The sequence below is a fragment of the Triticum dicoccoides genome, chromosome 4B (assembly GCF_002162155.2).
Source record: "Triticum dicoccoides isolate Atlit2015 ecotype Zavitan chromosome 4B, WEW_v2.0, whole genome shotgun sequence".
Classification (NCBI taxonomy): Eukaryota; Viridiplantae; Streptophyta; class Magnoliopsida; order Poales; family Poaceae; genus Triticum; species Triticum dicoccoides.
Window position 1 is genome coordinate 678,071,056 of NC_041387.1, and position 24,236 is coordinate 678,095,291.

General features: G+C 43.1%; 1 protein-coding gene across 1 annotated transcript in view; it reads right to left on the bottom strand.

The window, feature by feature from the left end:
• LOC119293087 (achilleol B synthase-like) overlaps positions 1-14,493 on the bottom strand; it is a 15,588-nt gene extending 1,095 nt beyond the window's left edge. The window contains exons 1-17 of the mRNA XM_037571672.1: positions 14,296-14,493; positions 13,404-13,586; positions 12,466-12,555; positions 12,182-12,376; positions 11,819-11,903; positions 6,964-7,130; positions 6,370-6,558; positions 5,096-5,209; positions 3,906-4,028; positions 3,707-3,826; positions 3,323-3,421; positions 2,765-2,821; positions 2,529-2,575; positions 2,295-2,438; positions 2,034-2,211; positions 1,096-1,170; positions 920-1,003 (exon numbers count right to left, since the gene is read on the bottom strand). Of these exons, the coding sequence (XP_037427569.1) occupies positions 920-1,003; positions 1,096-1,170; positions 2,034-2,211; positions 2,295-2,438; positions 2,529-2,575; positions 2,765-2,821; positions 3,323-3,421; positions 3,707-3,826; positions 3,906-4,028; positions 5,096-5,209; positions 6,370-6,558; positions 6,964-7,130; positions 11,819-11,903; positions 12,182-12,376; positions 12,466-12,555; positions 13,404-13,586; positions 14,296-14,493 (2,148 nt within the window). The remainder of the gene's footprint in view (positions 1-919; positions 1,004-1,095; positions 1,171-2,033; positions 2,212-2,294; positions 2,439-2,528; positions 2,576-2,764; positions 2,822-3,322; positions 3,422-3,706; positions 3,827-3,905; positions 4,029-5,095; positions 5,210-6,369; positions 6,559-6,963; positions 7,131-11,818; positions 11,904-12,181; positions 12,377-12,465; positions 12,556-13,403; positions 13,587-14,295) is intronic.
• Positions 14,494-24,236: the final 9,743 nt, after the last annotated feature.

Here is a 24,236-nt window from a genome sequence, read left to right on the forward strand (position 1 = left end):
CATTCTTGGCAATGTGCATTGGATTCGAGGGACCATTGGTCGTTTTCAGCGGTGGAGTGGCGTTTCATGTGACGCATCAATGACGTGCAGTCTTGGCAGCGTGGCGCAGCAGGGTCTCGGCGACGGATGTGTGATTATGGACGCACGTAGGGAGGTGGCGTACGTCGTTTGACGATGTGGTGGCAACGACGACAGGCCTGATGCGTCAGTACCAACTCTGAAGATGGATTGATGAAAGACAGTGGTGACAACCTCTGCAACATGCACATGTAGTGCTCGCTGAGAGTGCATCAAACCAGTGTGTGACTGAGACCCGACAATTTGGCTTGGTTGGGGCCTCCGGCTTTAGATGCTGGACTTTCGTGTTTGTCTGGGTACACGGCCGTGACAATATGCACTCCTTCATCTAGTGGATAGCAATAGCAACAATGGTTGCCAAGATGGTGGCTTCAGACTTATTACTTTGTAATTAGGGTCTTGGTGAATAATTAATAAAATAGCTGCATGCATCGTCTTGATGCAGAGGCCGGGGGTCATCCCCGTTTTCGAAAAAACTAATATATTGTAGTGTGTCTTATCAACATAAGTCTATAATTACATAAATAGTTTCTGCAGAACTACTAGGTCTAGCAACACGGTGTCATCTTTATCTTTTATCCAGCTTAATATTTAATGGATTTTCTAGAATTTTTATCAGATGAACTTCCGCTGTGTGGACCTTAGGGGTGACTATGATACCTTAGTTATTAGTGGTGACTATGGTAACCAATTGTATTCCATTCTATAAAAAATTATTGTAGAAAACTTACACTAGCACTTTAAAAATATTCGGCGGTGATTTCTGCTAACTACCTAAGTGAATGTTCCAAAGTTCTTTATGATATTACTTTCACCGTCCGTGAATCCACTCAAAACTTACTTGTTGGGGGAAGTCACCAGTTTCCATCTGCATTTTGATCAGTTGTTTTGTGGAACGATATAGGGGTTCTGGATCCCGCTCAGTCTGAGAATTAAGAAGAAGAAAATGCACATCTTTAAGAAATATCACATAATCGCATTTCCGTGTCAACTAAGAAGAGCAATAGAAAAACAGACCTGCCCAGAATAAATTAAAGCTAGCATCGCCCAAGCAGTGCCTACTGCATGTGGACTCGCACTGTGGACATAGTCCTGTTTAAATCAATAAAGCTTAGTCAATTCATCAGTTGAGTAAATTCATAAGGTGTTTTAATTCACATGACTCGGCTGCATATATTCACAAATTAAAGGAAACATGGCAAAATAAATCTGGGTTTAACTAACAGTATTATCCATACATATACAATGCAAAATATATTAAAGGCACAATGGCAAAAAGATGCTTTCAGGGATTTTATTTTCTTTCTTGCAATAATATAGTCCTTCTAGAGTAATGATCTATATTAGTAAAACACGAGAGCACCACTAACACTGGTGCATTCTAATACACTGTACCTGCTGTAACAAATAAACAACAAGTTATTTCGTGAAACTGTCAAATACATGTGAAATTCATGAGATGAATCCATTACAAAGTGCTGGATTATTGAAAACATATACTCTCTCTGTCCCATAATATAAGACATTTTTGCAAGTTAAAACAACTTCCAAAAACATGTTATATAATGTGATGGAGGGAGTATTTGACACCACATGGCTCATGTTCCAGCAAAGTCCACAAATTTTGTGTAACTCTGCAACCTCTACCAGACTACCATAGCTGCATTCTCCAATTGTTGGGCTGTAAACCGGCCAGCCTTGTTTCAGTTTTTATTGCTCTTGACCAATTGTGAGACACATATGTTTTCTAAATAAAAAGTCACATAAAAGCAAGTAGAACTCTTATTGAATGATTCTTTTTTAGCGAAGGGACTATATGACTTGGTTGTTGCACCACCATATAATTCACACAACATTTTGATTTATAATTAATCCAGCTGTAAGCAAAAGTTAAAAGGCACATTGACAAAAAATGGGCATCTACCTAGATACAATAAAAAGCATTATATATTTACCTCATTTTCACTCGAATGGTAGCTCTCACCCCATCCACCGCCACTAAGTTGCTTTGATATGAGGAAGTTGCATCCATTCCTCACGTGTATGCTGTTATCATAAGTTCTTCCGGCAGCAACTAATCCTTTTATGGCAAAGAAGGCACCATAAGTAAAGCAAACACCCCAAGTGCCGTACCTATCAAATAAGCTTATTACGATTAGTTACGTAGTTATTACATGTGGAGTGGACATTTTATTTACATCATGAGATTTCCATACCATGAGCCATTCTTGCTTTGTTGGTTCTCGATAAATATAGCTGCTTTCTTTATGCATTTCTTTATCTCTTCAGCACGATACTCCGGGTATAACTCGTTGAACAATATAAAGCATTGCATTGCCGATGATGTGCACTCGACATGTCTGCGAAAAATTGTATCTCATTGAGTTTTCTTAGTAACTTCTGGAAATTAGTATCATTTAATATAATAAATGGAGAATTAAATATCTTACGGATAATCAACAACAATGTTCCGAAAACTCTCAGAAGGATTGAGGACCTAGTTTAGAAAATATATCCACAATATTATATATGTAACACAAATATGTCAAAACAATGGACAACTAGGAATATATTTTAGTGCAATTTCATCTAAAGCATTTTTCTAGTGGTTTGGAAAATTCAAGTGCAATTCAAGATCTAATAATTTCTTTTTCAAAGGCCAGCAATATACTTTGGAGATACTCACCTCTGTCCACGAAGCTGTTCTTTTTGATTCAGATGAAGAGAATGTACCATCTTCGTTCTTTGTGAAAGATAAAATAAAGTTGTCAATCAAGTGTCCATTTAATTGCATGCTACTAACAAGTTTGAGGAGTATTTACATTTTTGTCAGTTATTTTTTCCAGATCACATAAATAGCCAACTCTATTAAAGAAATATGAGTGCAACTCGGTTGAAAGATATTCAAATATTGTTCTGTTAAATGGAGACTAGGTGCACCTAATACAATAACTAACACAAATTAGTTTTTAGACATATATCATCTTTGATATTTTGATACCTTAATCACTTTATAACGATACCATATTTAAGAACACTAGATATGTATTTTGTGTTTTCTAATTTACCTGCTATGTAACTTCTACCGTATACATCCTATTGTTTATAATACTTTTTTTTCTTCTAATCAGAATACTATTCAAACCTAGTCTACAATTATTGATAATCCAAATCTCCTTTTTATGTAATATGAATAACATAACTCATGTATAAAACTATTTAGTTATATAACAAAGATTCATACCACATAAGAGAGTAGACAATCAATGGCATCATGCAATCTTTCCTCCTTTATTGGAAGCCCAACTATGTCAGCAGAAACCTTAGACAGGTACAACAATGCCTATATAAGATAAAAGTAACAAAGATCATAAGAAGAGATGTTTTAGGGAAATAATTTCATGACTATTCTCAATGATTGCTTTATTACTAACAAAACACATTTATTTTAGTTATTCAAAAGTATGAAAATATAGGTGTCAAATTTGAAATAGGAGGGATGAAAGGACCTCATACGAAAGCAGAGATACTTCCAGAAGGAAGCCCAACAAGTGTTAAAAACATTAGTACCGAGAACTATCATTTTGAAGGACTCAAAAGAAGATGATAATAGGAAAATTGTCTTGACCTGGATTGTTTCTGCAGTAGAATCAGGAACTGACCGACCATTGTCTGCTGTTGAAAGAGTCCATGAACCTTTGGATCTATCACGATAGTAGTTTTGGTGACTAGGAAGATCATGAAGAACCTTCATGTAAGAATATGAAATTTAGTAATTCCACATCAAAGTGGTACTTTTAAGCAACAAAGGTTCAAGGTGGATAAACCTGTGAATTTTTTAGAAATTCATGAGCTTTCTTAAGAGTTGACCCGAACTCGTCAATCAAATCTGTGGAGAAAATAGCTTGAACTATAAACGATGTTTCCCAGCTTTGGCACCCATCATATACCTATTTTCAGCAGAATAACATTAGTATACCATCCTTGTAAAAATATAAATCCTCTCATTATAAAGCAACAAAGACATGAAAGATAAATTTATCATGAAATGACGAGAGATAATAGTTTAAACAAAAAAATATTAAACAAGAACCACCGATATATGATGCATTAACTACAGAACCTGATGTATGATTTATTAACAGAAAAAGGTTTTTTTTGCTTAATACAACTTTCTAGATCTCCAGACATACATGTTGCATATGTTGGCTGTGAAAATCTGAATATTTGTTAATGTATTATGAACTATGTAAGAATGTAATGTAATGTAATGCAATGCAATTATGAGATGAATGTGAAGTGTGGATCTGATTGTGTTGGAAATGTGCCCTAGAGGCAATAATAAAGTGGTTATTACCATATTTCCTTGTTCATCATAAATGTTTATTATCCATGCTAGAGTTGTATCGACGAAAAATTTAAATTCATATGTGGATACATAAAAGAATACAGTGTCCCTAGTGAGCCTCTAGTAGACTAGCTCATCGACTAAAGACGGCGAAGGTTTCCTAACCGTAGACATGAGTTATCATTTAATAAAGGGATCACATCATTAGGATAATGATGTGATGGACAGACCCAACCGTAAGCTTAGCATCAGATCGTATCATTTAGTCCATTTGCTACAACTTTCTTCATGTCAAGTATCCGTTCCTTAGACCATGAGATCATGCCACTCCCGAATACCGGAAGATTACTTTGGAGGTTATCAAACACCACTTCGTTACTGGGTGCTCTACAAGCGGTTCTATAGAAGAAATCGAGTAGATTGCTAAAATATCCCAGTCGGTCCTGTGCATGGAACGAACTGGGATACTTAAAATATTCTAGCCAGTTATGTCCCATGAACCGACTAAGGTGTAAATCCCAAAGAAATTTCTCAACCGCCTCCAATAATTTGAGTATTAGTATACCAGTACTGCCTCTAAAGCCCTGATCTATACTAGTGACTGAATTTTGAACACATAAACATCAACGTAGGACTAGATATAATGAATACACAACATGGGAAAGGTACCTGTGCCTTCATGCCGTCTTCAGAAAGCCACAAATAATCATAAATCCTAGGAAGATGTGCCCTGAATGCATCCGAATTTGGGTTTTCTACCCAGCAGCATATCATATTCAATGCCTAATTATTGAATAATTTTGTTAAAAAGGCAAGTTCTAAATTTGTGTTCATAGTCTACCAAAGGCACTGATGATTTCTATGTACTTTTTGTATAGATTTGGTCTATCCTTTGTCGAAGACAAACTCTCTACCATTTTCATCATTTTTGCCATAGTTTCGTTGCACACAAATAATTAAAATGATTATTGGCTCTTTGGCCCTTATTTTTCTAAGTCGGACCATTTCCCCCCTTATTTCTTACATAGGTCACCAGTAATGTATATATGCCCGTTCACATCTTCTGATGAACAACGGCCGGCTTCTTCCTCCAGCATTGGTGCGTCGCCCAGACCACTAGCTCCATGCAATCATGATATGCAACATCGATGTGTCGCCCAGTCCTAGCCTCCTCGGCATGTTGGTTCTGTTGACTAGTCATACAAACAGTTGCTACAGTTTTGTTTAGCTCCTGCCATTAGCGAGCTGCAGTCCAGCGGCCATCCTTCTGCTTTCGTGGATCCTCAATCTCACTTTCTAGTATTTGTGCTTAGGGGGCCTCCTCGTATTCTGAGTCGACCGCCAATTTAACAATGGAAATATGAGTTATGTTCTATAAAAGTGTGTACTGTTGGAAACATCTTTCGAATGGAATTTAGTTTTATGAAGAGAGCACTTTTAAGTAACAAGAAAAAAAAATCACAACAGTACCTTTCAGTAAGCAAATGGTCATAAATATTAGATATCATTTCAGTTGTCAATTCAGCACAGTTCCTAAAATCTTTCCCTGCTCTATTGATGCAACACATCATTGTATTGCATGTAAACAGGACTTCAACACATGGAACCAATTACAAAATAATATCATATCATGTGAAAAATATATTGAGCATGTTTGTCTAGAAAAGGATATTTTCAGTGTACATCATCCGATTAGGTCTAGTCCATCCAACAACAACCAAGTGGACATTAGGACATTATGTACACACATATTTATAAGTTATTGACCTAGTTCAAGCCACTGCTAAATCTCTCTATATACCGGGTTAATCTTATTGCCCGAAAACCTGGCCAAATAAATCTGAGTTCAATCACAGTAGGCCAACTAAAGTCAGCCAAATCCTAAAAACAACACTTTAGGAAAAACATAGCAAACTAACAACAAAACCTGTTATTGAAATTACCTTGTTGATTGGACATAAACCAATGTGGTAAGTAGCTTCGTCCTCATAGTATATATGTTTCATGAGGTTGCTCAATGATATAGCCCTTAGCTTATTGAATGGCCAAACATTCAACATTGGCTCCACAATCTTGTTTAGACATGTCCAAACTATATGTTGTACAGGTGAACGAGGGTACTTAAGGTCTTCCTACAATGAAAAATGTTTGATGATCAATGCTTTTGCAAACCATTTCACAAAGTACCGTGCATGATTTCTTCCTGACAGAATCAATAGTCATAATGTTTAATACATTGTGTAGCTTTTTCTTATCCTCTAGGAGATATCTGTAGGGGTCGTTAATTTTTGACATAAAGAACAAATAGATCAAGATATATTCTAAGTTATTATCTTTAAATGGTGTCGCTTTTAATTTTTGCCAATTACAATTCATATTGTCCTTTTAGTGAAATAAAGAGTTAAATTTCAGTATACGTGACACAAGACTACTACTTACAATGTATAACACCACTTATTATTGAAAGATCATGCCTCAAAATATATCTTTGCTCTACCATACTGCATCATTGTGTACATGTATAAATAGTCACAAACCTTGGCACATGAATCACGGGCCTTGTTCCAGTCAACCTCATTGTAGGGGATGTTGTACAATTCCTCTCTTATTTCCAGTATAGTTTGAGTTATCGGTCCAACAATTTTTTTCCCATAAAGATAAGCCATTGGCATGTAAACCATGCGAGCAAAGGACCAAAATCTTGCTGCGTAATAAGATGATCACTTGAATACTTATAATAAAATTTTGGTTATTGTAGCATAATTGTTTTCAAGTTAACAGAGATTAATCACTATATTAACTTAAAATACCATAATAGCCGAGAATCCACATGAAGACACTGAATCGCATTATATATACTCCCTCCAAATGAAAATAAGTGAACCACAACACTTATTTGGATCAAAGGGAGTAACAACAACACTATATATGAGGTTTCTTGTTATTTTAATGATGATATTTAATAACTATAGTATATGCAATTATCAACATAATATAAATTAGTTCTTTTGCATACTTCAACTCAGTGAATGGTGTTCAATTGGTCACCATAACATCCCAATTTAGTAGTTTTTCTTAATTAAAATATGATTAGTAAGGATTTAACTTTTCATTTTAAACTTACTCCAGACTCGGGCAACTTGATGGTCCAGACTGTTAGAATTAATCATGATGTAATTCGTGAGTCATACTACGTACTAGTCTTAGCTCCCAGGCTACATGTACATGTGTACCCCTAGATTATAATTGCAACATAACCCCTCAAAAAATACAATGGAAAAACAAGATCGTTACATTCCTCAGTGTTTATATACTCACGATGCTCAAGCAATAAATATCTATTTCCCTTCTAAAATGGTATTAGACTAACCGATCTAACTCTAGCTGTCGCTCGTCGCTTCCGCCCCGCGGGCCGCCTCCGGGGCGGTCGGCCTCCATGACCGTCGCCGGGGGCCGCGCCTCATACCTAAGGCTCGTCCGCCAGTCGTGTTGACCGGTTGCCCTAGAGTCTCTTTTCCCCGATCCTTTGATCCAGGTTTTTCTCTCTCTCGCCGTTCGCTTTGATCGGCGTTTACTTTTTGGTTTTTCAACCTAAGATCGATTTGCGGTGCCCGCGGCCGTCGTCGACACCCACGCGCCTCTACTCTGGCGTGACTACATTGCCTCCTCCCTGACCCGGTGGCCTCTCGTATGATGCGGCGGCCCATCCTGGTTGCGTTGTTATGTGCAGCTAACGCCCCTCTCAGGCGTGGGTCGCGTGCACATGCCCGCTGTTCGCGCGTCCCTCACACGTGGCCTCTGTGGCGCATCATCACCGACCGGTGACCCCGACCTTGCTAGCGGCCAGATTGATCACCTGGTCGCCGCTCCACTTTATCCACGTCGCACGACCGACCTAGCTAGTCGCTTGCGTGCACCTCCGCAGGTCATGTGAAGACCATCCCCGAGTTCATCGGGCCCCTCACCGATCGAGCAACGGGCTGCCGCTGCATGGCCTCGTCGGGCTGCAGCGTCGCCGCCCTATGGTTCTCCCCATGATTGCACCGACTCGCGCGTCACTAGTGCATTGCCCCTTCGGCCCGTAGAGCCGCGGCATGCGGTCCTTGCCTCTGCCCCGAGGCGTCCCCACGGCTGCACCGACTCATGCGCCGCCCCTTCGGGCTGTAGCGCCCTGGCACACAGTCCCCACCGTCACATGAGGCCGTTCCCGTGCCTGCACCGACTCGCCGCCGCCGCTGCACCGCCCATTCGGGTCGTAGTGCCGCGGCACGCGATCCACGCCACCGCCTCGAGGTCTTCCCGTCGTCGCCTGACCCGCCTGCTGCCGCCCTTCGGGCCATAGAGCAGTGGACCGGGGTCCACCCAGCCGTTCTAGCGAGTTGACTTTCTGTGTGGTATGCGCCGCACCGCCTCCCTCGGCGCAGGAACGCCACCATCCGTGTCGGTCATCGTCACACTGTCGAGTTCTTTCCCACCTATTTCGAGCATCACCTCCACCGTCAGGCCGCCGCCGTCGCTCTTCTTCGACGCCGCTGCCGCTCGCTCACCCGAACCGCGCCGCCCATCCACCCCCTTCGTCTTCGTCCAGCACCAGCTCGTCGCCAGCGCCGCCGTCATCTTCCTCGACCACTTCGTCTATGCTGACCACCATTGGTGACATCCGCCCCGCGCCGATTGGCGCCGTAACCGTCGTTGAGCCTTTCTCCGCTGGCCCCTCCGACTCCTCGACATAACGTACAACTCGTGCAGGCCCCTCGTCTACGTATGTCCGGTGCTGGCAACATCAATGCGGGCCTTCGTCCACGACGTGTCCCCGAGCCTGGCAAGCCTAGTGCGGCGCTACGTCAACTTTTGTCTTCATCCATCTACATGCCAGATTCTCGCAACACCGACGCGTGCCTTTGTCTACTACGTGTCCCCGGCTTTGGTAAACCCAGCGTGACGCCTCTTCAACAACGTCTTTCTCCCGACTCACCACTATTTTGACACCACTGCACCCATGACTAACTCGGCGCTTCCTTATGCCCGCGGCTCCATGGCGACTTCCTTGACAACGGCTACCTCGACTCGACATCGACCACGGCGTTCTTTGCACGGCTACCTTGATCACGGCTACACCACCCTACGCTCTCGGCTTCGACATCAGCACAAAGGGCTACTGCCTAGCTTGAGCAACCTCGTCGGTTTTCACTCCAGTCACAACTTTCGCGATGCATCGACTGTTACGACTATGGGGATGTTCGTCGGCTTACCTTCGGGTTCTTCTCCAGTCTCACTGTCTACATCGCTATCATTGTGACTGCGGGGGATGTTGAGTATTATGATTACTAGGAAGTATATAGGATAAACTAGGATTTGGTCCTGCTTTGTCTTGTACTTCAAGTTAGTCATTGTACTCCTATATTATTTTTAGAAAAGGAGGATTGCCCCCGGCCTCTGCATCCAGGCGATGCATGCAGCCATTTTATTAATAATTCACAAAGACCTTACAAAGTAGTACATTAGTTTATCTGAAGCCACCGTCTTAGCAACAACTATCGCTACTCCTAACCACTGGATGAAAGGGTGACGATTGTCCGAGCCTAATACCAAACAGACATCCCACCAAAACCTAACATCTAAAGCCGGAGGCCCCAACCGAGCCACATACTGGGTTTGGGGTTTAAACCGTCCGATGCACTCTCATGAATCGTTGCCGCCGTCTTCCACCAATCCATCTTCAGAGCAGAAACTAACGCACCGACCTTGCCAGGCCTCTCTGTCGTCGATGTCACCATGACGCCAGATAGCGTCCTCCTCCAGCGTGAGTCCATCTCCGCGCATCGAACGTAGAGTCTCCACTGCGCCACGCCGCCGAGATCCGCTGCCATGAATGAGTAAGATGAAGCACCGCTCCACCAAAGAAGCCGTCCACTGGTCCCTCGAGCCCATGTACACCTCCAAGAATGACGCCCCCCAAGGAGGAAACGACACCAGAGCACCGCCATCATCCGATCTATTGATCTAGGGTTTCCCCCAAAGGTAGCGGATAGAGGTCTTGAGCTTCTCCACGGAGATCCCTTCAAGAAGGTAACGACACAAAAGAGTGCCGCCATCGCCGGTCTTGGCAACAAGCCGAGAACACGGTTTTCACCCAGATCCGCTCGACGAACCTCCATCTCGCATCGTGCGCACGGACCACCACCGATCTCCGCCGCCGCGGAGCAAGCAAGCCACTCTGGCCATATCAGATCTGATCAGAGAGCCAACCACGCCCGCAGCTGACCAGCCCATGAAAGCCCTCCGCGCCGCCGCCGATCCGAGGTGCTGTAGCGCCGAGGCCAGATGCAGCAGCTCCACCACTAGTCATCCGCCGTCGCTCATCGCCACGGAGGCTCGGACCTGGGGCGCACTTCCGCTCGCCCGGATGCCCCGCGGCCCGCACCACCCTCGCGCGTGACAAGGAGAGGCTCCTCCGCCACCGCCATCAGCCGCTCGGGCTTAGCCCGGCGTCTTCCTCCCGCGACGGCGGATGGGAGGGATGGGATGGGGAGTGACCGGCGGCTAAGATTGGGCCCCTCAGCCGCCCGTGCGGGGGGCGGCGGAGGGGAGAGATTGGATCTGGAGGAGGGGCGGCTTAAATTGTACTCCTATATATATGCCAACAAGGCTCAAGCAATAAATTAACGATTCCACCGATCTCTTTTATTCCCTCTTAACACTCAGGCTAAACTCTTTTGTGTATCTCGTGTGCGTTTCCAGTCACAGCAAGATCAATCAGCCGAAGGTCAAATCCTTTGTACGTGCGCGTGTTGCGGCTGGCCAAAGCATCGGGTAGGAGCGATTTCATTACAGAGCCAGCTCTTGCTTCGTCGTGCTCACCGGAGAGTATTCGGTGGTTCCACGCGCTGCATCGACACTGCCAATAACGTTTGTGCGGTTAATAATGACAGAACCAACACAGACACAGGCAACATGATAATTTGTGTTGGGGTTGATTTACTGCACTTTGAGCAGGGAGTGCACATCCGCTTGTAATAGTGAAGTGCTAAGCCCCCTTAATTGACACTTTTTGTCTATGGAAGAGCCAAGTGATGAACTACTGCCCAGGAGGTTGTAGTTGGGTATCTTTGATCAGGAGTGTCTTACAAGGAGAAAGTGAAGTACAAGTACTATAAAGGGCTAAAGGATTTGTTCACACTCTCTAGAGGTAAAGTTTACGCTGGTGTCACTTGTTGATTAGACGTGTAGTTGTATCCTTACTCACTAATTGATGTCACTGGTGTTGGCATAATTTTTTTCTTCTTATACTGGTAATATATAGTAGTGTACATAAGGAAAAACATGTCTTACCAACATGCCATACGAAAAACTCGGGTGGGAATTGCTTTGAAAAATCAAGCATACATGTACCTGGATGAAATGGAAGAAAATGGGGTGCCATCCACAATTCAGGAATGATTGCATTGTTTCCGGACCAGTCGTATGCACCGATTACCTTTATAGAAAAGAAGTTTGGCTTGTATAAATTTCATTCTACAGAGATAACAATAGTCAATAGGGATGTACGTTGTTTGATATAGGTACAAGTCGTCCATGGTGTTTTCTGAGGTATTCCTTATGGTCTAACTCAGTAGCCAACGATGCTGCATGTTATTCCTAATGTACTCCAAACAGCTCAAAGGATATTTGTCTAGCTAGAATTAGGTTTAATGGTTGCATTCGCTTTGGTTTAAGATGGACAAAAAGAACATTCTGATCTGTTTCAGCACATACCGAGAGCCATATCTTTGCCCATTGAGGCGCCGCAGTTGCACTTCCATGAGATAAAATCCAGGCACGCCCTCTGGCTAATGCATCATTTTTGCCATCTGATATCTCACCTAAGAGCCTTAAGGTGGCATAGTTTAAGCATGAGCCGAACATGGTGCTCTTTGTCAAAACCTGGGTGCTCCAGCCACCATCTTCGTTCTACAGTGATATATATTTTCATGCAAATGTTATCAGATTTGAAAATTGCAGGGAACAAGCTTTCTCTCAAAGATAATGTATGCAAATACCTGGTGGTTATAAATGTAACGACATATCTCACGTCTGTGTTCTGATGATAAGATCACATTGAGAGTTCCAGTAACATGTAAGGAGAATATCTGAAGAATATGGAAGAAAGCTCATCATACTGTATCTGTAGCATTCTTGTTATCCAAAAAATACTGTAAGTAGTACAGACATTACAGGAAGTTTTCCAGACAACAGGACTCATATTTCTACGTCGCGTAAACTTGGTCTCACATCAGAAATCAGAGGAGAACGTAAGATAATGTATATCAGCCGTGAAAAATGTTTTACAAGCGAGACGTAAAAGGTCAAACGTAAAAAACATACAATAGAATATATGTAAACATGTAAATTTTGTGGTTTTATGACTTATATTATGGTTTTCTTATGCCAATTTTTGTGTAGTGAATCAAGATAAACATAACTATTTGCATGCCAAACCTAAATTCTTAATCAAACGACGCCAAAAATACCTCGGGTGCAAAATAATTTGTTCTGCACCATGGGTGATGAATAGCATTACGACAACCCTTGTAAAAAAACACTTCAATTGGACTTCTTGCAGTTCTCCATAGTCCATACATTTATTTTTAATGATTGATAGAAGGTAGATGACTAAGATTTGTTTAACGAAATATATTCCCATTTAAAAATAAAAATATTTGGAGCAGGCATAACAGGAAATCCTACATTCTATATGGGAACGGCTGAACTGGCCCTGCTATGGAAAACTAGTCAAGTGCAACATTTTGATTAATTTGTTAGCCATACAACACAATCAGGTAATTGCCATTTGCTCTTTTTTTGAGTCAAAGGTACTTGCTATTTCCTACCAAAATGCATGTTTCGAAACAAGGAACTATACAAACAAACAATTAACAAACTATACTGTACTTGCCCGGTTGCCACATTAATAAGATTACAATGAAATAGCACATACCAAGAGTGGCATAATGAACATAATTCCACTATAATCACCAGGCCAGTGCCCATCTTTTGCTTGCAACTTTGCGTATTGATTCAGGGCTTTCCTCAGTGAAGTTAGTATAGCTCCTTCAGTGATGTCATTGTCTTCAAGATTGAAGGTCGGAACATTTGCTTCGATGCCATTTTGTTTTGCAAACTACAGTGTAATTAATTTAGGATTACTTGAAAAAAAAGCCACATAACAAACTAGTCTCAATGATAAAATTTCAATTGTGATAAGATCCATTATTTCCCAAATGAAATAAGTATGGCTTAAAAATGCATACAGTAAGCAGTTTTTTGGCCAGATTAATGTTAGGCCCAGCCACTCTCCTGCACTAACTTGGCCTAGCCCTTGCCAATTATGGTTGTTTAGCTGGACGTTAGGGCATGTGTGTGGCGGACTTGCCTTGCAGATATAGGATATGATATTTGGTAATGTACACGGACGATGGATCAAATCATCCATTAGATTGTAACTGTATCATTTTGCAAATCAGCACCGTTCAAGATAGGCATCGTCCAGATTTCATCCGTTTACTGCCGTGTGCAGAGCAGTTTGAATGTACAAAAGTAGGAGAGTGGCACAAATTATTCAACATTCTTGGTACTTGGACTTTTCAGGCGTGGCTGTTCCTACCGTTATCCTGTTATTTTCTTCATGATATAACTTTATGTTAAGCCCCAGTGTGGCGCATTTTGGTAGTAATAAATAATGATTATGTGCACCTCATGGCGCAGTGGCAAGGGATTTTATTCTTCTATGCATTATCTACAACTACAAATTGGGTACTACGATGACGAATTTGCTCACAAGAGAAAGGTACCACGATGGATTAGTTTTGACAGTATATATATACACATGCCTGCATGCGCATGAGGAGGTCCTGCGACTCCTTTCTCTGAGAGCGGTTGCGGGTGAAGTCGCAGCGCAGCCTCTCAACGTCGGCGCGCTCCTCCGGGGTGCCGGCATTGGGATCGTACTCCCACACAGCCCTGCCGAGGAAGCCGTTGCCCGACCGAAGCAGCGGGCTTCCTCCCTCCGAGATCTTCAACCTCCACATTATTCTTCTGCACTAGTAGTATGTGTCTGCGGTTTGTTAATTTGTGTTGCTCGGTAGTAGGAAGCTCGGAGGTCGGCCTTATATGGGGCACGGAAATAGAATGCATGCAATGTACTACCTCCGTCTAGGTGAATAAGTCATTCGCGTAGTTCTAGGTCATCGATTTGAGAAATTAAATCTGTGTTATATGTCATGAAAAGTATATCACTAGATTTTTACACGGATGTATTTTCTAAATATCTATTTTTTATCACATATAATACATATTTAGATAGTTAAATTATCGACCTAGAACTACGCGAATGACTTATTCACCGAAACGGAGCTAGTACATATCATTATTGGTGACCGGGAAATAATAAATGGAGACTATTGAGGGGCAGTTGCATGCGTTAACTTCTATACGGATCGGGAATAGTACTGTATGGGCTTGGTAGAAGTACATCATCACTTGCAATAATGAGGTATATAGCCAGCTATTAAGGCTGGTCACAATGGGCAAGAACATAAGCTAGTAACTTCACACTTCTCTAGACTATGTTACTACCTTCATAGTGGGTAGGAACATCTATGTAGTGTCATGCAACGATGTATTTATTAGGTTATAGACTCATTATTTTTTGGAGTGTGTGATGTTCCGGTAACTTAGCTAGTTACCACAAGCACCTCTCTCTTCATTAAATACGTGCCACATAAGCAAAGTTGTATTGAAGTGTGTGATGTTACTCCTAAGTTCCTCCCCACTGTGACCAGCCTAACCACGAGACATGTTTTCGTCCACGTGTCGTTCCTGACAAAGCAACCATGTTTGTGTTGCGTGTTAGACTAGCCATAGCAAAAGTAACTTAGGGCATCTTCAAAGTTGTCCCGCAAATGTCCCCGATATATGTCCAGACCTGGCGACATGATGTGAAGGTTTGAGGGTCCGCTTTAACGATGCCCTTACACTAGTAACATACACATGACTCTAGCTTATGTTACTACCTCCGTCCGGGTTTTTAGGTGCCCTCAGCACCCCCATCCCACGCCTGTACCAGATTTATAAGGCCACTGTCTCGAGAGCCATAAAAAAGTGAAACGGTGTGCTGCATGCAAGAGAGAGAGAGTAAGTAATCATGAGCTGCATGCAGGCAAGGAGAGAGAGAGAGAGCGAGTACTACTGGGCTGCATGCACGCGTGCAGTAACTGCGCGTCAATCCCATTGGCCGCTCGCTCTGTAGAATATATCTAAGCGCAGTTACAGGAGATAGCGCCTTGGTCCATGCGTTTTGGTCTGTGGGACTTAAAAACCCGGACGAAGGTAGTACTCCTCCATTTCATAATGTAGTGCCTATAGATTTTTACAAAAGTTAAATATTATAAACTTTGACCATGTTTATAAAGAAAAATAGATACATCTAGAATACCAAATGCTCCTCATTGGATACATCGTGAGTTATATTTTCAGAATATACATGTTTGGTATTGTAGATGTAGATAGTTTTCTCTATACACTTGGTCAAAATTGACAACATTTGACTTTTATAAAAATCTATAGGCACTACATTTTGGAATGGAGGGAATACTACATAGTAGATAGTAACATAAGTGTGCAAATTTGCATACTAGCACTCGGCAACGACGCTCACTAGAATCCTTCCTATTTAGTTGCATCGGGATCCTCACTCACTTTAATATGTGCTATGTATTCATAGCTTTATCTTCTCATATTCTCTTCGCATTGTTCAGTATATCAGAACTACAGTTCACACGGTTCTGTCCTGAGAAGCAAACGTTTTGTCGAGAGCGGCGTTGCAGCACCCGAGCACCAGTGCTCTCTATATTTGACTTTTTCAAATTCGTATTTTTGAAGTTTCAGAATAATGTGAAATTATTTCCCGGGATGCATATACACATTCCGAATACCCGTTGCAAGTTTCGGTAAAAATCTCGTTTTGTTTTGGACTATAGAAAAAAAAATTCTGACAGTATATAGGAGAAAAAAGGTGCCATTTCTGTCAGAAATTTATCTTTTTTGTATTTCCCAAAATACAAAGTATTTCTTCTCTAGATTTCTACCAGTCCTTAGGAATATGTATACGTATTCACATATTTGTTTTAAGGTTTTTTTGAGCATCGAAAGTGTATTTTTCAAAAAATTCAAATATCAAGAGCAATGAAGCTCGGTAGCTGCACGCACTTTTCGACGTTTTGTCCAAATGTGGTTGAGCCGGCCTCACCTAACAACTCCCAACCACCTAGTCGCTTGAATGCCTCGTATATTATCGTGAATTGCTCGTGTGTGATGCTCATCCCTAATGTGCTCATGTTACCAGAACTAGTCCTAAAATGATCATGGGCGTGCCTATCTCCTACGAATCGTGAGGTTTTTATGTTTAGCGTATATGTGTTTAGTCCTCTGTTCACGTGTCCCGGACAAGCCATTCCAACTACTATTTAATCTTATTTTCTTATCAGCACCGTATGTGGTTGTTGCTTGCTAGTGAACTTGTACCGCCTACCACTATGGTTAATCTTAATCATATTTAATTACCGCCTACCATTATCAGCAATGGATGTGGTTGCTGCTTGCTCGTGTCATTTTAAGTTTAATCCCTTTTTTTAACGACAAATTTACACGTGACAGTGTCCGTCGAATCCCGTATAAGATGTATTGGGGGCTTTAGTTGCTAAAGTTTTTAATGTGCTTAGCACCTCATGTAAGCACCGATGCATTGGAAGTAACCTTATGTTACCATAAATCTCTCTCTTCATTAATTACTTGACACATCAATTTTTTGCCTACGTGACATCTATGTTACTCCCATTATAGCTAGCCTTACTAGTAGTGTTGCTTTCCTTCTCCCTCCGATCCATATCAATTGTTGCTAATTTAGTAGAACTCCGATCCAAATTTGTATTAAATCAGCAACAATTAATATGGAGTACTTTACGCACGAACTGCGGGATGGAATAGTGAAGGCAAGATTCTATGGACATCTACCACTCGGTTCCAAGTGTATGTTTCAAATTCATAAGACAATAGTTTGATTCATTTACTTCTTTTAGACGGGCCGACGAGGTTGAAGATATGGTGGGGGGCCATCATGTGCGGGGCGGTCTTCGGCAAGATCCCGGTTGGATTTGGCTCCAGGAGCCGGTGTACGACAGGCTCTCTGGTGGATGTGGATCACGGCGGCGAGGTGTTGGCCTTCCACGCGTGCGGTAGCTGGCCGGCGGTGCTAAGATCCATGGCTTGGTGGTGGTGATCCAGATTCGACCGGTAGGATGGTGGTGATTGCAGACCATACTGCAACAACTTCTTACGGCTCCGCCATGGTGGTTGTCATCGAAAGGTCTTCGGGAGGGTTCATCTCTCTTTGATCCAGTGGTTGACTTTGGCGGTGAGATACAAACCAACTATGAATGAAGGTTTGATGTAGAGAGATGGTTGTGGCAGTGGCGGCAGTCGCATTGCATGTAACTATTGGGATCACGAAAAAGTGGAGTTGACAACACATAAGAGACTTCAATTGTGGTGCTAGTCGAGCACCCGGCCTCGAGCTCAGGGGCGAAAGCCTAGGTCAACCGGAGTGGTTATACCTGGCAACAACGTTGTTTTTCTTACATTGTACCTTGTTGAAGGCAATTCTCGGATATGTTTGAAATGATTCTTTAGGGAGAAAACCAAAATTCTGGCCTTCTGGGTGGATCCGGTGATGACATTGCTTGAGTGTTTCTCCCTTCCGGAAGACAATGCTATTGAAGAAACTTACCATCCATGGGGTGTACTGGAATGGTTGGTGTGGATATGGTTATTGTTGCACTTTGTCTATCGCATCTAATCGCTTTAGGGCATCTCCAACGCTGCCCCAAAAAAGTCTTTGGTATATATATATGTCTGTTTTTATGTCCGGACGTGGTCCGTGGACATGGTGCTGGAATGAGCCATCAATGCTAATCACAAATATCAGGTTGGATGGAGAAAAAGTAGGTGGGGACCATGCATGTGGTGGGCTATTCGTGGTGTGGTGTCTGGTTGTGAGGAGAGAGAGGGGGGCCATGCATGTGAAGAGAGAGAAAAGAGAGGAGGACCATGTGAGGGCTTTTGGTTGTTCAAGTGGATGTCGGACTCCGATATAGCACCCCCCTTCCAACATGTTTGTCTCCAAATTGTCGAAAAACGGACATTCGTATCACTTCGCGAACCGATGCAGGACCGAGTTAGATTGCAAAAGTGAACAAAAATGTCCGGTCAGACATATACCAGAGTTTTGATGATCTCCCTTGGAGATGTCCTTAGGGTTTTCCACTTTTTTCCCTCGCTACGCGTATTTTTGGTTTTAAATGACTTTGCTAGTTGCCGGCGTGTTTTTACATGTGTCTGTGTGAGTTGGTGTTGACGGTATGCATTTCAGTTATGTAGAGGCTGGATGTGTGTTTATTGTGTTATGTATCTTCTTAATACTCCATTTAAAGCCGATAAAATCCACACTTTGTCGAAAAATGTATATTATTTTGGACGGATCAAAGCGAACCTCGGGATAAAGTTAATAAATGTATTATTAGTTAAATCAAAGACCAAAAATCCCATACCTATCAGGGCATCTTCAATGGTTGTAACATAGTTGTTGGTAGACTTTGCCACATAGAATTTTTGATGATGTGTCATGCAATAAATGAGGAAAAAGAGAAAAGTTGTATGTACATGAACCAACACCCCTTGCACAAGCTCCAATGTAGAATGAGAGAGCACTTTATTTATTATCTCATATCCTATTGGGCAAACTAGATACAACCCATTGGAGATGTTGTATGTTAAGGTGTTGATTGATGATATGGCATATTTTATCAACAAGCTAACATACAAACTGTTGGAGATGCCCTTAGAGTAAGTATATTATGGCGGCGTAGGCGGGTTGTAAGACTTTAAATATTATATATCTTTGCTAAGTTGGATGAGAGAAAAGATAAGAGAGAAGATAAACGGGTTGTACACTTATCGAAAAAGGCTTTCGTCTCACTTTATATATAAAGCAACGACCAACAACATCCTCGTACAGACCCACGCCACCAGAACACACGCACACACCCAAGGCAAGATACATAAGGGCTGAGTGTAGCAACACCACCCCAAGCACTACAAGAGCAGCCGGGTCCTCGACCGTGAACATGCCACCGCGAAGAGATGAAGCCGCATATGACAAACTGTGGGCTCCAAGGTGGTGCCTTCAGAAAGGATACGACACCGGAGCGCCGCCACAGCCCGACCCGAGAGTCAGAGTTTCCCCTAGAGCAACACGATATGTTATGATTGGCCGCAACGACGCCTTCTAGAAGGGAGCGAGCTTCGCCGCCGCCGGTCCGTCCAAAGAGAGAACATGTTTTCACCCCGGCCCATACTCACCGCCATCAAACGCCACACCCCGGCGACCATGCCGCCCACACGACTCTGGTCACTGGGCAGCACCAAGGCACGGGCTTTGCCCATGAGCAACGCAACACCACCACCAAGGCCACCGCCCCGGCATCCAAGACCTCGACATACCTCACCAGTTACCCAATGCCACGCCACCTATAGAGATGGGTGGAAAGGCCCCGCCTTTCGCACCCCTGAGCTGCCCCCAACTGGCCGCCATCGGCCTGTCCTGCTGCTGGGCGCGAGACTAGCGCGGTCCTGCCGCTGGGCGCGAGACGGGCGCGGTCCTGCTGCCGGGCGCGAGACGGCGATGAACCACAGCTGAGAAAAGCCTAGTCCTTCGACGGAAGTGGTGCGCGAGCAACGAAGGGAGGAATCGAAGGCCGCCGCACACCGCTTACGGATGAACCGACACCGAAACATGCCAGCAGCCGACATGCCAAGCTACCGTGGATCCCTCCACGGCCGGAGCAGCAGCCACACCAGGCCACTGCCCATTCGGCACCGCCCGCCGGACTCCAGGCGTTGAATCCGCCGGGCACGGAGCCACCAGATCGGCCAGTGCACCGGTCGCACCACCTGCGCCGCCTCATGCACCACCACACCTGCGCCGCCACCTCCCCCAGCCACGACGGCCACGGCAGAGGCGGCCGCCCGCAGCCACGCAGCCCACGGCCTGCGCCGCCCGGAGGCCAGATCCGGCCGAGGCCACCGCATCCCGCCCCCAAGCACGCACCCTCCCACGACGCCCGTCACGCCGCCGCCACGCCGCCGCCGCACTGCGCCGGCGCGCCGCCGCGCTGCCGCGCCCTTCGCCTAGCGGGGCACCCCGACCCGCCAGCCCCGGCCAGCCCCGAGATCGACACGTGAGGGGACAGGGACGCCCCGCCGCGGGGAGAGGGGAAGAAGGAGAGGGGACCTGGCCGGCGGCGGCTAGGGTTTCCTCCCGGTCGTTCGCGGGGCGACTCGGGAGGGAAATGGGGCTATATCACGGGTTGTACACTTACAGCCAGCTGTAGCATGGGTTCTAAAAAACTATATGAAAATGTATGATGGGCATGTGATACAAAAGTACATTCACAGCCGTTGCAGTGCGGGTTCTAAGAAACTACGGTCTTTTTGGTCGTCAAAATACGCTTCGCAGACGGACTAGCACGTCCGTGCACGGCACCACCTCTTTTATCTTCCTAGGTTTATAAGGCCGCATGCGCCTAATTCACACAAGTTGTTAATTCGACTTTGCATGCAAAACGCTAGGAATTAACCAAAAATGCTAAACGTGCAGGTTGTTACATGAACTTTACGAGGACCCTTCCTCTAATTCGCTCCACCCCTATTTTCCATGTGGGTGGCCCCCTCCTTCCCATTAATTCAATGATAATTTGCCATCTTAAACTTACCCCGTAAAACTCTGTAAGGCTGGTCGTAATGAGGAGTATCATATACTATATCCCTAATATATAGCATCATGTATTAGTATCATATATTACCTTATTTATATCATGCATGACACATAATAATATATTTTTTCGGGTAAATGACACATAGTAATATAGTATTTATTATGATACGGTATCATGATATGATACCCAACCCTTTTTTTCTTCATTTAATTATATTCCACCTCATCAAAATTGCTTACTACTCCTTCCGTTCCTAAATATAAGTCTTTGTAGAAATTCCACTAGATGGACTATATACAAAGGAAAATAAATGAATCTACACTTAATATGCATTTATATACATCCGTATATGGTTCATAGTGGAATCTCTACAAAGACTTACATTTAAAAACGAAAAAAGTAATTGGTATACACGATACTATTTATGATACTTTTATTATAACCAACCTAAGGATCAGCCTAATTAATTGAAGCCCTCGTTTCTCTCTACCAGCCAATGCATGCAGCAACCGCACCAAAGGATTGGGCAAGCATGTGAGGCCTGAAACAAAAATCTATGGGAAGCAGCCGTCACGATTTTCTAGCGACTAAGGGCCTGTTTGTTTCCAAATAAATCACCAACTTATAAGTCGAAAAGTGAACAAAGTGACTTATTTTGCCAAACGGACCCGACTTATAAGACAGCCCAACTTATAAGTCATAAGTTACTCCACCCCAACTTAAAACTTATAAGTCATCCCCTTTTGCGTGGGTCCCACCACCTGCATGACGTTGATTGGTGTGGAAAAATGTGTCAGGTGACTTATAAATCAGGTGACAACCAAACAGACGTGACTTATAAGTCACTGGTTTTAAGTCACGTGACTTATAAGTCACGTGACTTATTGGAACCAAACAAGCCCTAATGTGATGCTCTTTTTCTTAAGTGCTCCATGCTGGTTGTGTTTTTTCATGACCGATACTCTGCCTCGGTCCTGTTGCTTTGGCTCTTGGGACTTGTAACTCTGGATGGAGGTGGTACTATTTTTATTACACATAACTTGTAATTTATAATTAAAATTACAATCAAAATATGACGCAAAATACGAGTGGACTAATATACAAGAACGGATGTAGTATACTGGTGGGAGTATGCAATTTTGATCCGTTTCAAAAAAGGAAAATGAATAGCACTGAGTCAGCTATGAGTATACTACAGTTATGGCATTTATGAGGTAGGCAGCTATGATCCCCGAGATATGTTCGTCCATGCGCTCCATTTAATGAGCCTGTTAGCCTGGTGTAGGAGAATCACAACCACATCTAGCACTAGCATAAACATTTATTTTGTGCATCATTAAGACTCTTTAATGCATCATTTTTAGTGTGTTACTCCCTCGGTCCGGGTTTATTGGACCTACTAGCCAAAACTCGAGTACCAAGAAACAATATCATTGGTAAGAGCATTTGTAGCATATCCCGTATAACGCCGACCTGCAAAACGCGTTTACAGTTCGCGAAAAAACGACTTTGTGGGCCGGCGCGGGTGGTGACAGAGTCAGGCCCTGCAAAAAGGACCCGAGAAAAGAATATTCGCGAAATAGACTCTTTTATGGGTCGGTTTGCGGGTCGGCGTAGATCTCGTATAACGCCGGCCCGCAAATCCGTTATTTGCATTTCAATTTTACACATGAAAATATATTACTTTGCTTTTTTATTTTCTTCAGCCGCATTGGATACATAGTAATTCATCAAATCTTTGCTAGAATAGCAAGACCAAAGAAAACAACAATCACAATTATGCATTTTAGAAGATATCCAATTTCCATAACTGCTCCCACTAGTTGGGGCAATATCTTCTCCAAGCATTCGTTGTTGATCTGCGGATTCTTGATCTTGTATTCTTTCACTAGTTGGTTCTAAAGAAGTAGACTGACGTTTGCTTGAACTATGTCGGTATTTCCCCAAAGAGGAAGTGATAATGTAGCACATCAACGGTAGGTATTTTCCTAAGTGATGAGACCAAGGTCATCAAACCAGTAGGAGAACCACGCAACACAACTAAACAGCTCCTGCACATAAATAACAGATACTTGCAACCCGACGTGTTAAAGGGGTTGTCAATCCCTCTCGGGTAACGGCGCCACAAATTGGCACGGAGACGGGAAAAGTTATAATAGATTGGATAAATAGATCGCAAATAAAATAAAGTGCAACAAAGTATTTTTGTATTTTTTAGTTTAATAGATCTGAAAATAAAAGCAAAAAAAAATAGACTGCAAAGGCAAATATATTAAAGAAGAGACCCGGGGGCTGTAGGATTCACTAGTGGCTTCTCTCGAGAAAAATAGCAAACAGTGGAAGAACAATTACTATTGGGCAATTGATAGAACTTCAAATAATCATGACCATATCCAGGCAATGATCGCTACAAGAAATACGTCAACTTGGGACCATCACTATTGGTCCTTGAATGGTCACTATTTTCCATTTGCGACCTTTTTTTGACCAAAAACAGATGGTCAAAAGCTGGCTGTCATAAACTAAAATTAACGACCTTCTTTGTCATAAGGTCATTGAAGGCAACGACCAAAACAAAAGGTCGTTGATCCTACGACCTTCTGTTTAGGTCGTTGATTGTCTGCTCAGGCCATGTCCGATCCGACGTGGCAAGCTGATGTGGCAAAATTGTGACCAAATGAAAAGGTCGTTGTTTAGAATCAGTCCGGTCCAATTCGACACGTTACTTGGGCCAAGCCCAATAATTCAGCCTATTTGTGTTTTTTCTGTCAATTATTGGTCAGGTTCATGGGCCAAGCCCAATACTGCGGCCTTTTTTATTGTTGGGCCGTGGCCTTCTTACCATCAATTGATTTTCTATTTTTCAATCGTTATATTTTGGATCTGGTCCCACTAGTTAGATGTGTCCCACTAGTCATAATGCCATAGATTGGTCCCGCATG